The sequence below is a fragment of the Mirounga leonina genome, unplaced genomic scaffold (genome assembly GCF_011800145.1).
Source record: "Mirounga leonina isolate KUSES-001 unplaced genomic scaffold, KU_Mleo_1.0 Mir_174, whole genome shotgun sequence".
Lineage (NCBI taxonomy): Eukaryota > Metazoa > Chordata > Mammalia > Carnivora > Phocidae > Mirounga > Mirounga leonina.
Window position 1 is genome coordinate 5,423,111 of NW_023270451.1, and position 15,251 is coordinate 5,438,361.

The following is a 15,251-nucleotide window of genomic DNA, read 5'->3' on the forward strand; positions in this document are numbered from 1 at the left end:
GAATTGGTATAGGGGCGCCTGGGTGGCTCAGTCGTTAAGCGTCTGCCTTCGGCTCAGGTCATGATCCCAGGGTCCTGGGATCGAGCCCCGCATCGGGCTCCCTGCTCAGCGGGAAGCCTGCTTCTCCCTCTCCCACTCTCCCTGCTTGTGTTCCCTCTCTCGCTGTGTCTCTCTCTGTCAAATAAATAAATAAAATCTTTTTTTTTAAAAAAAAGAAAAGAATTGGTATAGGGGCACCTGGCTGGCTCAGTTGGAAGAACATGTGACTCTTGATCTTGGGGTCATAAGCTCGAGCCCCACATTGGGTGTAGAGATTACTAAAAAAAATAAACTTAAAAAGCATTGATATACAAGTCCCTTTGCTTTTCATTTATTAACATATACAATACACTTTTTTTTCCTAAATGTAGAGTTACCAATATTGGATAGTAGGTATATCTCAACCTCCTAGTATCCATGTTCCTAAAATGATATGCTTACGTTAGTGTTTTGCCTGTGGGTTGTGTGTAATGTAAGAGAGATTTCTACTGAAAATAATATGAGATCTTGCTTAAAGTGAAAAGTTGCTTCAAGTAATTTTGCTATAAATTTGTCATAAAATTTTTGTTCATTTAAGTGAATGAGCATTGGCTATTCCATGATGATTGCATGGTAGAAAGATTCTGTGACTCCCCCGATGGCGTCATGATTTGCGGCAGCCATGATGGAAGAGAAGTGTACGCAGTGACCCATGACCTGACTCCCACGGAAGGCTGGATCATGCAGTTCAAGGTAAAAATATGGTTACACAAGTAACCATCCACTAGCAATATAAAAATGAAAAAAGAATCTGTAGAGACAAAGATCATACGTTTCATTGACTTAATCCTATACTTTGAAAAATAAAATGTAATGTTTCGGTAATGTTCATCTCTACTGTATATAACTTAATGATTAAAAGTGATTAGGATGATTTTACTTCTGAACTATGCCAAGGTAAAACTTTCATAAATGTGTTTCTACTCAAGATTAAATACTGACAGATCAAAATAGTGACAATAAAAATGTAGGATACTTATTTCAGTTCCCAGAGTCTAAATCATTATATGACTTAGCCAGTTTCTTCCTTTAAGAGAAGCTTAAAGTTATTATGGTTATAACTACGTTTTTGGTTTTTTTTACAAGAGCATTTTAATGTTTCTAGAGAAAGAAAATTCTAGAAAACAAAGGCATGATTAGCATTAATGCCAGCATCAGTTTTGGCCAAGATTTTATGTCAACCAATTTATTTTATGTCAACCAATTTATCATCTACCTCACTCCCAGTGTATTAACAACAAATGTTGCAGGATGCCTATCTGCATCAACAAGGGTATTGTGCCTTATTAAAAGTACCTTCTGTTATCACTTCATTGCATCTTACTTGTAGTTGAAAGTGATTTATGGAGAGTCATAAATTGTACAACAAAATAGTAAACTTGGAAAAGCTGTTAGCAATCCTTCTTGGTCGAGCATTCTGCCAAATGAAAGTGCCAGACCATTAGCACAACAAACAACAATTTGTAAGAGTGGGCCCAGGCCTTCCAAGGCAATCAGCCAGCCATGGCAGAAGCACAGCTTTCAGCTTCTCTCCAAAGTCCCTGCACAATATCTTTGGCACTTTCTATAATTTGTCACCTTGGGCAACCACATCACCTCTCCTATCTATCAACAGAACAGATAATGAACCTGAAAATACAGGGTGGATGTGGTACAGCGTCTATCAAGTGATCGGCAACTTTCTTGTTGCCAAGTCCTTAGAGCAGAAACATGTAATATGGTTTTAATCCTTTAACAATCTTTCTTTTCTGTGTACTAGATCTCTGTTGGATGTAAAGTATCTGAAAAAGTTGCCCAGAATCAAATTCATGTGCAGTACTCTACCGACTTTGGTGTGAGCTGGAATTATCTGGTCCCTCAGTGCTTACCTGCAGACCCCAAATGTTCTGGAAGTGTTTCTCAGCCATCTGTATTCTTTCCAACCAAAGGGTGGAAAAGGATCACCTACCCACTCCCTGAAAGCTTAGTGGGGAAGTAAGTAAAAAATTAAAGCCTGGGTTCCAAGCATCCAGAAGTTCTTTAGGGACACCTGTTGAGCCTGAAATTCTGTGTAATTGTGGGTAAAATGCTCTCTTACCCCTAACTCTAAAGGTTTTCTAATTGGTCACCTCCATGATGAGCTACCTTGAGGAGACCTCAAGTTTTAATCCTCAGACTTGGGCCTTGGCAGGCCCTTCCATTTCCCAGGTTTTAATCTCTGAACATGGGGACAGACCAATAGTGATAGTCTTAGAGCCACATGAAAAGGTGTATGTTTCCTCATGGATCTGGTAGACTGTGGTCCACCATGCATCACTCGCTTTCCATATTACTACTGCCTTATCACTCCATAGATGGAGCCAGGAACAAATCCTAACCAGTCATGCTATTTGTACAAATCCTAATTCTTCATGCTGTCTGTGCAAGTGTGCTTTGTAGATTTCATTTTTTCTCTGACCAAAGCATTAAGTTCTGCACCTGCAGTGAAAAGTCATTAGCTGGGAGCAGTGGTGAGCCAAGATGATTAAACTGTTCCCTGAGAAGTCTGTGGATGAGTTAATTTAAAGCAATTCCAAAAGATTTGCCTTTAACTGTAAAATTAGGAAAAAAGATACACTGGAGAAAATGACAGGCATACCTCCACCATATGAATCATAGAGCCTGGCTAAATGCAAAACCTTCTTATGAAACAGAATTATGATATATGACCAGAACATATAGAGCCTTTAAATAAGGCGCTTGCACTGGGCTTTTCCAGTGTGCCATAAAAATCATTTACTACATGATCACTCACTATTTCCTGGAACAAATCTAAAGGGCTTTATCAATTAACGTGCTAGGAAATTAGATCAGGATACTTTCCGCTGCAGGTAATAGAAAACCCAATTCAAATGGACTCAATTAAAAATGAAATGTATTATAGCTATAATGAAAAACTCCAAAGACAAGTGGACTCGAGCGTGGGTTGATTCACAAGCTCAAAAATGTCCACAAGGACATTGTTACTTCTTTCTCTTTGACCCTGACTCTTGCCACACTGTCCACACATTGGTGTCACACTCAGCCCTCATGAACATAGACACTTGCAGAAAACTGAAGCAGAATGCATCCTTACCTATGTCCAGTGGGAAAGAAAGAGAGTTGCTTTTCTTTCAGAGCAACTACCTCCTCGCATCCCATTGGTACAAATTAGCTCAAGAAAGCTAATTTTTTGCTATATTTTTTGGTACAAATTAGCTCAAGAAAGCCCATCCCTGACTCCAGTCAGTGGCTAGGGGAGTTATATTATCCATATGACTCACCGGGGGTGAAGTGGATGCTAGGGAGCCACCACGATGTCATTGCTTCATTTTACCCCTCCCATTCTCTCTCTTTTTTTTATAATGAGGTATAACTTACGTTCAGTAAGATGCACACATCTTAATCGTGCAACCCATGTAACCACCCCATAAACTAAGATACAGAACATTTACATCACCCCAGAAAGTTTCCTCATGTACTTTGAACTCTTTACACCAAAACTGTACAGCATGTTTTGATATAGGGTTAATTATGAGGCTTGTATTTTCCCCCAGAAGACACAGCAATGATGAAATCAAAATCTCAGGGAAATTGCCCTTTAAAAAACCCTTTCAAAATTGTTTTCTAATTAGCAGAGTTGTTCTGAGAATATTGATCATCTTTGGGGATTCAGAAGTTGCTGTTTCCCAATCACCTGAGGGCTGTGTGCATGCTGACAAGTCTCTGTCAGAGGATGTGCTCACCTTCTGTACAATTTCAGAAATGGCAGTTAATGGGTCTAAATGGCAGCACAACCATTGGACTCCAGCTCATAAATAACTTCATTTCTGATAGTTACAGATTTGTATTTTAAAATGTTCCTATTGCTTGAAATAGAGATTCCACTGTATTTTCATTTTGTCTTACAAGTTTGCCCACAGATCATAAAATTTAAATGAAACTGGCTTTAAAGAACCATTACTAGAAATAGATAATGGTGGTCAGAAAACATTTTTTATTAATGCATTTCATCCTGCCAGAGTGTCTTAAATGGTTTTTTTTTTTTCTCTTGAGTACTGAATGTGTACACATAGGAAAATGGACCTGAATAAAGTTAACTTTGGTTCTCACTCCTTTGCTTTTGTGTTGTCAATAGTCCAGTAAGATTGAGGTTCTATCAGAAGTACTCAGATACGCAGTGGGCAATCGATAATTTCTACCTGGGCCCTGGATGCTTGGACAACTGTAGAGGCCATGGAGATTGTTTAAAGGAACAGTGCATCTGTGATCCAGGATACTCTGGGCCCAATTGCTACTTGACTCACACTCTGAAGGTAATGTTAAAGCCATCAAAAGAAGCATTTATCCACACTGCAGGTCATGCCTGAAGAAACATTGTGTGAGGCTAATACTTTATAACAGCATTCTCTGGGGGCCCCAGTAAATAAATCTTTGGATGGCAACTAAAGAATATGTCTTAGGTTTCTTAGATACAAAAATATTAGGATCAAGGCTGGTACAATTTATCAGTTTATAAAATAAACCAGAGTGTATCAATTAAAGAACATAAATACTCTGCTTTTTTTTTAAAGCAGACTCTTAATTTGAAATCAATATTAATTCTTCTTCACGTTTTCAGTAGATGTACTGTTTGAAAGAAGATGCTAATGTTATGAAGCAAATAACCTAGATTCATTATCACAAAGAAACAAATTTTCAGAAATGACTAAACAGTACCTGCATTTTTAAATTGAATTATAATTGACATACAATGTTATTTTAACTTCAGGTATGCAACACAGTTATTGGACAATTCCATGCATTACTCAGTGCTCACCATGATAAGTGTAGTCCCCATTATGTCACCAACCAACATTATTACAATATTATCATGACCTGAATTTTTGTTCAGAAAATTCAGTGTTCTGATGAGCAGTGCTGAAACGTGGCTGGTATTAAGAATAGAGAGGTCAGGGGTGCCTGGGTGGCTCAGTTGGTTAAGCGGCTGCCTTCGGCTCAGGTCATGATCCTGGAGTCCCGGGATCAAGTGCCGCATCGGGCTCCCCGCTCAGCGGGGGGTCTGCTTCTCCCTCTGACCCTCCCCTCTCTCTCATGCTCTGTCTCATTCTCTCTCAAATAAATAAATAAAATCTTTAAAAAAAAAAAAAAAGAGAGAGGTCATTCTTGGAAACTTTAGCTGTTACATCATTATTTAATGTGCAAAGTAAATACAGTTGCCCAACACAGTTGCCATATATGCATTCTGTTTCTGCGAACAAATTCAGTGCATGCGTCACTGCAGTAGCAGAAAAACGACTAAGCCAAAAAAGCACAAGTGGCTGAAATCAAATATGTAAGTGGCAAACAATGTAAACCAAACCTGTCCTGTCATTTTTTTTTTCCTATAAGACACCAACAGCTTTGGAATTAATAAGTTAAAAAAATAACATTGGAGCAATACTCACTTGTGTTTGAAGCTGTTGTCTATTTGTTATCAAATGAGATTATAACATGAGAAACCTAGCCATAGATAATGAATTAACTAAAAAAAAATCTAGTTTCATAAGCATTCAAATTTTGTTAATATTCCTCAGTTGGATAAGAAATTATACAAGTCTATATTATGAACTCCGATCAGACCTTTCTAATGAGAGTTTACATGGTTAACAGTGCATGTCTTCTGACTCTTGTGTTCTTATGTGTAAAACCTCCCTTTTTAAAATTGCATTTATTTGTTGGGGTGCCTAGGTGTGTCAGTCGGTTAAGCATCCAACTCTTGATCTCAGTTCAGGTCTTGATCTCAGGGTTGTGAGTTCAAGCCCTACATTGAGCTCCATGCTGGGCGTGGAGCCTACTTAAAAAAAAAATTACATTTATTTGCTCATATCAGTAAGATAAGGAAAGACTGCCATGTGACTACATGTCCTTAACTATAAAGATGATTATGTTCTGAGTTTGAAGAGAGTCCTTTTAAATCATTTTAACTACACAGTAAGATACCAACTATACAACTCATCTGAAGAAATCAAAAAGTAGTTTTTCTGTATACAGTTACTGCAATTGCAACTGTAACAAATTGTTTTCATGATACATCATTTCTATCATTTAAGAAACAAAAAAAAGAATCATGCCTCAACACAGTGCAAAACTACTATGGACAAAAAGAATGTACCATGGACAAAATGAATAGAAAAATCAGGATGTTTACAACGATGTGAGGGGATGAAATAATTTTGCATAAAATGTAACCCTAACAGACCCTAATATTTTATTTGTCTACTCTCTTTGGAAAATAGACTGTTCCTGATTGTTGGTCATTCTTAGGATAAACTGGAGACCTGGGGAAAATATTCTAGATTTTGAGTATTTCTCATCATCATCCTGAATCTTGACCCTGATAAACATGTAAAACCTGACTTCCAAGGTTGATTTTCTTTTGACTTCATACAAAAAGCTTTGGTTTCAAATGTCCCTGACTAACCATATGGACATTCTAAGTTCACACTGTCCTAGAAGCTAAAGGGTCCTGGTTGCTTAAAGCGGTCGCCAAAGTGGGGGGGCACACACTCCTGGGGGAAAACAAAACAACCCATTGAAAAATGTTAGGGAAAAAAGTGCTAGAACATCTGTTTTATTTTATCTTATGCCTTTAAATTTTCATTTTTTATGCATGTTTCATTATATGATAAATTACAATTGTACTTTTATATACAATATAAATAAATATTTGGAGAATATATGCTTAAGTAACTTCACAAATAGGAGTGTTACTATAGCCAACTTGCAATTGTTTTATTTTATGATTCTTTCTAGACTTAAAATTCCAATGACTGAACATTATTTAATCACTTTACATGATCATAATATATGATGAAAAAGAACGTTTGTAGAGATATCTTGGCTTTTTTTTTTTTAATATCTTTGGAAAAGCATTTGAAATCAGCCCTATTTTTTCAAGTCCAAGATGAAACTGTGTTGTCTAAACTATTCCATAGTTATTATCTGAAATTGTTACTTTTAACCACATCCCACTTACTTGTTTCCAGACTTTCCTGAAGGAACGCTTTGACAGTGAAGAAATCAAGCCTGATTTATGGATGTCTTTAGAAGGTGGAAGTACCTGTACCGAGTGTGGGATTCTTGCCGAGGACACCGCGCTCTATTTTGGGGGATCCACTGTGAGACAAGCTATTACTCAAGATCTGGATCTCAGAGGGGCCAAGTAAGTCGGTTTTGGTTATTTTTATCACAGCATCGCAAGTTGGCCCCAAAGTAAGGAACACATTTACGGGAGAAGTTGTTTTCCAGGACTTGAGTAGACTATTTGTTCTAATTCACTATTCTGATGGATAATAATGTGTGTTTGCATTCAGATTCCTGCAATACTGGGGGCGCATCGGTAGTGAGAACAACATGACCTCCTGCCATCGGCCCATCTGCCGGAAGGAAGGCGTGCTGTTGGACTACTCTACCAATGGAGGCACGTTTCAGGGGTGAAAGCCACACCTTGGAGCAGATTCCCAGTTTACATCCAGTACCCCTCCGTAAAATTTCTGCAAAGCTTTGCTGCCTTTGCAGTGAGAATAGCGAAAATCACAAAGAGAAAGCTGCAGATCTTAGTCACGTTACGCTTCCATACATGAGACCTGTGTGTTCCCCAGAATCTACCCACGAGGGGATAAGAGAGAAATCACACCAAAAAATAAGCTCCAAGCTTTATGAATAAAGAAAAAAATCTGTGTAACTGAAGCTTGATTATCAATGACATAATTAAGAAATAAATTTTATATGGTTTCCAAGTTAAGATCATTTTAAAAAACATTGTAAAAGCTTTTGTTGAACAATAAATAACAATAAGTCTATAAGAAAATTTTATTGTGAAAGAAGATAATCTGAATTCATGAATCTTTCAAAAAATATTTTAATAAAATTCGATTGTATTATTTTGAAGTAGCTGAAACCAGACAAAAAATACCGTGAAGTCCTTAGAAGATCAGTTTTAGCAGATAGGTATCATTTGAATAACTAGCAGAGAAATAGATGAACTTAAAGTATTTTAGGGTATTCAAAAGTGTTTCCTTAAGTAATTTAAACATCCCACCTACACTTTTATCAACTGATAAGAGGGAAACTTCTTATCAGTCCAACAAAATAAAAATTGCCTAGAATTAAAATAGCTACATTAAAATGTTAAATTACTAGGACCTCCTGTCCAGAAACATGCAAAACATGGATGTAACTCATTATTTATGAAAAATAATGCACATAGTAATCTAGAACAAAATTTTAAGAACAGAAAATATATAATTTTTACTTCAGTGTTTTTATTTTTGGCCCAATATTTCTAATTTTTTAAAATATTTTTTATTGTTATGTTTATCACCATACATTACATCATTAGTTTTTGATGTAGTGTTCCATGATTCATTGTTTGCGCATAACACCCAGTGCTCCATGCAGAACGTGCCCTCTTTAATACCCATCACCAGGCTTACCCATCCTCCCACCCCCCTCCCCTCTAGAACCCTCAGTTTGTTTTTCAGAGTCCATAGTCTCTCATGGTTCGTCTCCCCCTCCGATTTCCCCCCCTTCATTCTTCCCCACCTGCTATCTTCTTCTTTTTTTTTTTTCTTAACATATATTGCATTATTTGTTTCAGAGGCACAGGTCTGTGATTCAACAGTCCTACACAATTCACAGCGCTTACCAGAGCACATACCCTCCCCAGTGTCTATCACCCAGCCACCCCATCCTTCCCACCCCACCTCCCACTCCAGCAATCCTCAGTTTGTTTCCTGAGATTAAGAATTCCTCATATCAGTGAGGTCATATGATACATGTCTTTCTCTGATTGACTTATTTTGCTCAGCATAACACCCTTCAGTTCCATCCACGTCATTGCAAATGGCAAGATCTCATTCCTTTTGATGGCTGCATAATATTCTATTGTGTATATATACCACATCTTCTTTATTGGCCCAATATTTCTAACTACCCTTCCCCTCATACCATCAGCCTGGTTTTTGAAACAGTGGTGAACACTTATAGTAAAGTTAATGAAACCAACTCTCATTTCCTCGTTGATGCTTTTTTTGGGAAGCTTATGGTAGCTGCAGTCTGCTGTTGGTTTGTGGAGTTTTTTCCAGATATGTTACTATGTTGGTGTATTTGTTACAATAGGAATTACTTGGACTTTGCTCCATGAGATGGATTACCAGAAATACATCTCTGTTCGACATGACTACATCCTCCTCCCCGAAGACGCCCTCACCAACACAACTCGACTTCGCTGGTGGCAGCCTTTTGTAATCAGCAATGGACTCGTGGTCTCTGGAGTGGAGCGTGCACAGTGGGCACTAGACAACATACTGATTGGAGGAGCAGAAATCAATCCTAGTCAACTTGTCGACACTTTTGATGATGGTAAGAATTTTGTGAGCCTTTTGTCTGCTTATTCTTTAGATGAGTTACCACATGAAAAGCATTCAGAAGAGTACCTAGCACATACTCACTGCTCAACAAATATTAGCTATTCTTTCACCCAGTGGTCTGTAAATCTTCAATATTAACTGTTTGTTGAAATGTCAACTGAGAATTTAATAAATTCTGTTAAAGACAAAATGTCTAGCTCTAAATATAATTTGAAATTTCAATATCCAAAATAATTTTAGTTTCTTTAGGAATTTCTGCACCACAGAGATGCACATTGCATTGTTTTAAAAGTGTGTCAAAAATTTTGTAATAGTGCAAGTCAACCAGACGAGCAGTGACCGTTTTTAACTTGGGTAATCATTATGTGAACATTTAATAATGTTTTCTAAATTTGATTAATCACCTTGGATTTATATATTATACCCATTACATAAAAATCATTCTTAAAGGCTAAGCAAAAAGGCAGAGCATAGACATTTAGGTAATTAAACAATAAACCAACAAGAGAGTAACATGCCATATTGCTTCCAATTTACCCTAACAGAAGGTACTTCCCATGAAGAAAACTGGAGTTTTTACCCTAATGCAGTAAGGACAGCAGGATTCTGTGGCAATCCATCCTTCCACCTCTACTGGCCGAATAAAAAGAAGGACAAGACTCACAATGCGCTCTCCTCCAGAGAGCTCATTATACAGCCAGGATATATGATGCAGTTTAAAGTAAGGGGAACTGGCTCCAAACAGAATGTGGCATTACATTACGTTGGGGATGGAGGATGGGGAGAATGCTTATTTGAACAACTCTGAGGAAGTGATTGATTTCGTTCATTAAGAGAGACTTTATCTTACGACGAAAAGAAGTAATCTTCAGCAAAGCCCTTTATCAGATAGGATTATTTGAGCACAGATAAAATCAATTAGTATGTTGGGACATAGCAAGAAATGCAACTATATTGTATTTCATATGTGTAATCTTGAGTTCAGTTTCCCAAACCCTGGAAATGAAAAGCTCACGTGGGTACCTCTGCCTACTCTGCCTATTTTTCTCTCTCTCTCTCTCTCTCTCACACGCACACACACACAGTTTCTGTACCTCTTACTCTACACTGATTTCATATATTAAGCCACTTTCTATCCTTTTCTATCATGTCTTTCTTTTTTTTTTTTTTTTTTGGTCTCTGACTTCTAAACACAAACGTGTACAGTAGCCTGGTTGGAACTCCTCCAAATCCTCAGATTTAAAAAGGACCCTCAAATTTTTTACATGCGTATTTTATTCATAGAGGAGGGTAAAAGGGAAGGCAGAGAGATCATTAATAGTCAGATAATCCGAGAGAAAGATAAAGCAATATCAATTGATTTTTTTTCATTATAAAACATATTTGTTAAAAAGGGGTATTACAGAAATACATTTTGTTACTAGATTACTTTAAAGACAAACATTGGTTGTTTACTTAAAACATTTGTTAAATGTTTTAAAAAGATGTCCTGCAATGATGGTTAATAGTAAGAATCCTTTCTAGCAGGAATAAAAATGTATTCACAGCTGGTAGGAGAGAGAAATGGGGAGCTGTTATTTAATGGGTATAGAGCTTCATTTTTGCAAGATTTAAAAGTTCAGATCTTTTGCAAAAAAGATGGGGGTAGGGGTATTCACTGTTTTTCTCAGCTTTATGTTAAACTTTCCTTCAGAGACTAAAGGGTGAGGAAATCTCCCCAAATGCTACCACTCCCTAGGACTATCCTTAACTTAGTGGCATGAAGGATGCTCAAGGTCATATTCAGTGTTACACCACCCCTAATTCCAAGCCACCTCCTGTAAGAGTGAAGATTTTTCCTCTCGCAGGCCCACACTGGGCCCCATCAAAGCCATCATATTTGATTAAGTTGATTGGAGCCTCCTGTCTTGCTGCCTCTGTTAACCCAGAATTGAAGAGATGGACATCTTCTTCTCTAACCGAATCCATTTGTTTAAAAAAAGAAAAAAGTTCATCCCCAAAAATGTAATACTTAAAGTATCACCAACACTGCATTTTTCTAAGTCACCATAGACTTCCTAAACTTCACCCATTTCTTACCTTTCCTTTCCGATCTGTACCCCTGGGCACTGTTGTCTTTGCCCTCCCCGGCTGGTGCCATCATGTTCTTGTCCCTTGGCTCTGGGTTCTCTGCCAGTTTTCCTCTTACCTCCTTGGAATCTACTTTTGCCTCCTTTTTGGCTCTTCTTCTTCCTCCAACCCTCTAGATGTCAGCATTTTGCAGTACTTCTCCGTTCTCTTCTCTCTTAGATATTCTCCCCATTGAGAATTCCATTCATTCTTTGGCTTCTTTAAGACCAGCTCCCAGATCTGCCTTTCCAGCCTTGACTGGTTCACCAACAATTAATTCAGTACTTTTACATTCTGTGTACATTTCTACACCTTCATCATCCTGGCATCTCAACTCACAATGGCAAACAGTGAACTTCATCTCTTCCCTTTCCCTACCAGCTCCTCTTCCTAATTCTCCTGTTTCTATTGATGACACTCCCTGTGACTTACTCATCAGCTTTAAAAGTTGAAGTAGTCTTTGATTTTTCATTCTTCACTTTTCACATCTAATCAGCTACTGTTGCCTTTTGAGTCTAATGTCCAGTGTCCCTGGAAAAAAAATTGGGCCTGGTTATTTTTGTACAAAAACTTTTATGTCTTTGAGAAAAAACTTTTCTCAAAGGTTAAGAGCTTGCTCTTTTAGCTTTTTTTGTTTTTATTATTGAAGTATAATTGACATAAAATGTTATATTAGTTTTAGGTGTACAGTATAGAGATTCGACAGTCTGTACATTACTCAGTACTCACCACGACGATAAGAGTAGTCACTACCTGTCACTTTACAATGTTATTACAATATTTTCATCTATTTGATCCATTCCTCCTACCCACCTCCCCTCTAGCAATCACCAGTTTGTTCTCTGTATTTATAAGTCTATTTCTATTTGTTTTGTTTTTTAGATTACACAAATTAGTGAAATCATATGGTATTTGTCTCTCTCTAATTATTTCACTTAGCATAATACCCTCTAGATCCATCCATGTTGTCAGAAATGGCAAGATCTTACTCTTTTTTATGGCTGAGTAATATTCCATTTGTATATATGTACCCCATATCTTTGTCCCTGCATCTATTCATGGACCCTTGGATAGCTTCCATATCTTGGCTATTGTAAATAATGCTTCAATGAACATAGGGGTGCATATATCTTTTTGAATTAGTGTGTTCACTTTCTTTGGTACATACTTAGCAGTGGAATTACTGGATCATTTGGTATTTCTATCCTTAATTTGTTGAGGAACCTCCATACTATTTGCCATAGTGGCTGTACCCAATATAGATTCCCACCAGCTGTGCCCAAAGGTTCCCTTTCATCCACATCCTCACCAACACTTATTATTTCTTATCTTTTTGATACTAGCCATTCTGATTTGTGTGAGGTGATATCTTGATATCTCACTGTGGTTTGATCTGCATTTCCCTGATGATTAGTGAGGTTGAGCATCTTTTCTTGTGTCTGTTGGCCATCTGTATGTCCTCTTTGGAAACATATTCGGGTCCTCTGCCCATTTTTTAATCAGATTTTTGTTTGTTTTGAGTTGCGTTAAGTTCTTTATACATCTTGGGTATTAACCCCTTATCAGATATATCATTTGCAAATATCTTCTTCCATTCAGTAGGCTGCCTTTTTGTTTTGTTGATGGTTTCCTTCATTGTGTAAAACCTTTTTATTTTGGTGTAGTCTGAATAATTTATTTTTGCTTTTTTCCTGACCTGAGGAAACATATCCATAAATATGTTGTTAAGGCTGATGTCCAAGAGATTACTACCTATGTTTTCTTTTAGGAGTTTGGTCTCACATTTAGGTCTTAAATCCATTTTGAGTGAATTTTTGTAAACAGTTAAGAAAGTGGTCCAGTTTCATTCTTTCGATGTTGCTCTCCGCTTTTCACAACACCATTTGTTTAAGAGAATGTGATTTTCCTAATGTGTGTTCTTGCCTCCTTTGTCATAGATTAATTGACCATATAAGTGGAGGTTTATTTCTGGGCTGTCTCTCCTGTTCCATTGATCTGTGTGTCTATTTTTGTGCCAATATCATACTGTTTTGATAGTATATCTTGAAATCTAGAATTGTGATACTTCCAGCTTTATGCTTTTTTCTCAAGAGTGCTTTTGCTATTTGGGGTGTCTTGTAGTTCCATACGAATTTTAGGATTATTTGTTCTAGTTCTGTGACAAATGCTATTAGTATTTTGATAGGGATTGCATTGAATCTGTAGATTGATTTGGGTAATATGAGCATTTTAACAATATTAATTCTTCTAATCCATGAGCATGGTATATTTTTTCATTTACATTGTCTTCAATTTCTTTCATCAATGTCTTATAGTTTTCAGAGTGTAGGTTTTTCACCTCCTTGATTAAATTTATTCCTAGGGGGGGTTTTTTGGTGTAATTGTAAATGAGATTGTTTTCTTCATTTCTCTTTATGCTACTTTGTTATTAGCATATATAAATACAACATATTTCTTTATATTAATATGGTATCCTTCAACTCTATTGAATTCATTTATCAGTTCTAACGTTTTTCGGTGGAGTCTTTAGGGTTTTCTATATATAGTATCATGTCAGCTACAAATGGTGATAGTTTTACTTTTCCTTTCCAATTTGGATGCCTTTTATTTCTTTTTCTTGTCTGATTGCTGCAGCTAGAATTTCCAATACTATGATGAATAAAAGTGGTGAGAAAGGAAATGCTTGTCTTCTTCCTGGTCTTAGACAAAAAGCTCTTGGGTTTTCCACCACTGAGTATGATGTTAGCTGTGGGTTTTTCATATATGGCCCTTGTTATGTTGAAGTATGTTCCCTCTAAACCCACTTTGTTGAGAGTTTTTAATCATGAATGGATGTTGAATTGTGTCCATTGCTTTTTCTGCATCTATTGAGATGATCATATAGTTTTTATCCTTTCTCTTGTTAACGTTATGTATCACCTTGATTTGCAAATATTGAACCATCCTTGTATTTCTGGAATAAATCCCACTTGATTATGATGAATGATTCTTTTAGTGTATTGTGGAATTCAGTTCGTTAATATTTGGTTGAGGATTTCTGCATCTCTGTTTATCCTTGCTGGCTCAGTCGGTGGAACATGCAACTTTCAATCTCAGGGTTGTGAGTATTGGCTATAGAGATTGCTTAAAAATAAAACCTTTTAAAGAAAAGAATATTGGTTGGGGTGCTGGGTGGCTCAGTCGGTTAAGTTTCTGATTCTTGGTTTCAGCTCACGTCATGATCTCAAGGGTTGTAGGATTGAGCCCCACATCGGTCTCTGCACTTAGTGGGAAGTTGGCTTGAGGATTCTTTCCCTCTGTCCCTCCCCCGACTCATGTGCATGCTCATGCTCTTTCTCTCTCTCTCAAATAAATAAATAAATCTTTTTTTAAAAAAAGAATATTGGCTTGTAGTTTTATTTTTCTGTAGTGTAGTGGGTACCAAGTTAATGCTGGCCTTGTAGAATAAATTTGGAAATTTTCCTTCCTCTTTTATTTTTTTAGAATAGTTTGAGAAGAATAGGTGTTAACTCTTCTTTAAGTGTTTAGTAGAATTCATCTGTGAAGCCATCTTAGGGGATTTTTGTTTGTTGGGAGTTTTTTGATTACTGATTCAATTTTGTTACTCATAATCAATCTGTGCAAGTTTTCTCTTTCTACCTGATTCATTTTTGG

At 37.0% G+C, this 15,251-nt stretch overlaps 1 protein-coding gene across 1 annotated transcript in view; it reads left to right on the forward strand.

Moving 5' to 3' along the window:
* Positions 1 to 15,251, forward strand: part of RELN (reelin) — a 523,500-nt gene that overhangs the window by 489,240 nt on the left and 19,009 nt on the right. The window contains exons 51-57 of the mRNA XM_035020402.1: positions 617 to 771; positions 1,838 to 2,052; positions 4,214 to 4,391; positions 7,104 to 7,279; positions 7,431 to 7,537; positions 9,238 to 9,480; positions 10,034 to 10,209. Of these exons, the coding sequence (XP_034876293.1) occupies positions 617 to 771; positions 1,838 to 2,052; positions 4,214 to 4,391; positions 7,104 to 7,279; positions 7,431 to 7,537; positions 9,238 to 9,480; positions 10,034 to 10,209 (1,250 nt within the window). The remainder of the gene's footprint in view (positions 1 to 616; positions 772 to 1,837; positions 2,053 to 4,213; positions 4,392 to 7,103; positions 7,280 to 7,430; positions 7,538 to 9,237; positions 9,481 to 10,033; positions 10,210 to 15,251) is intronic.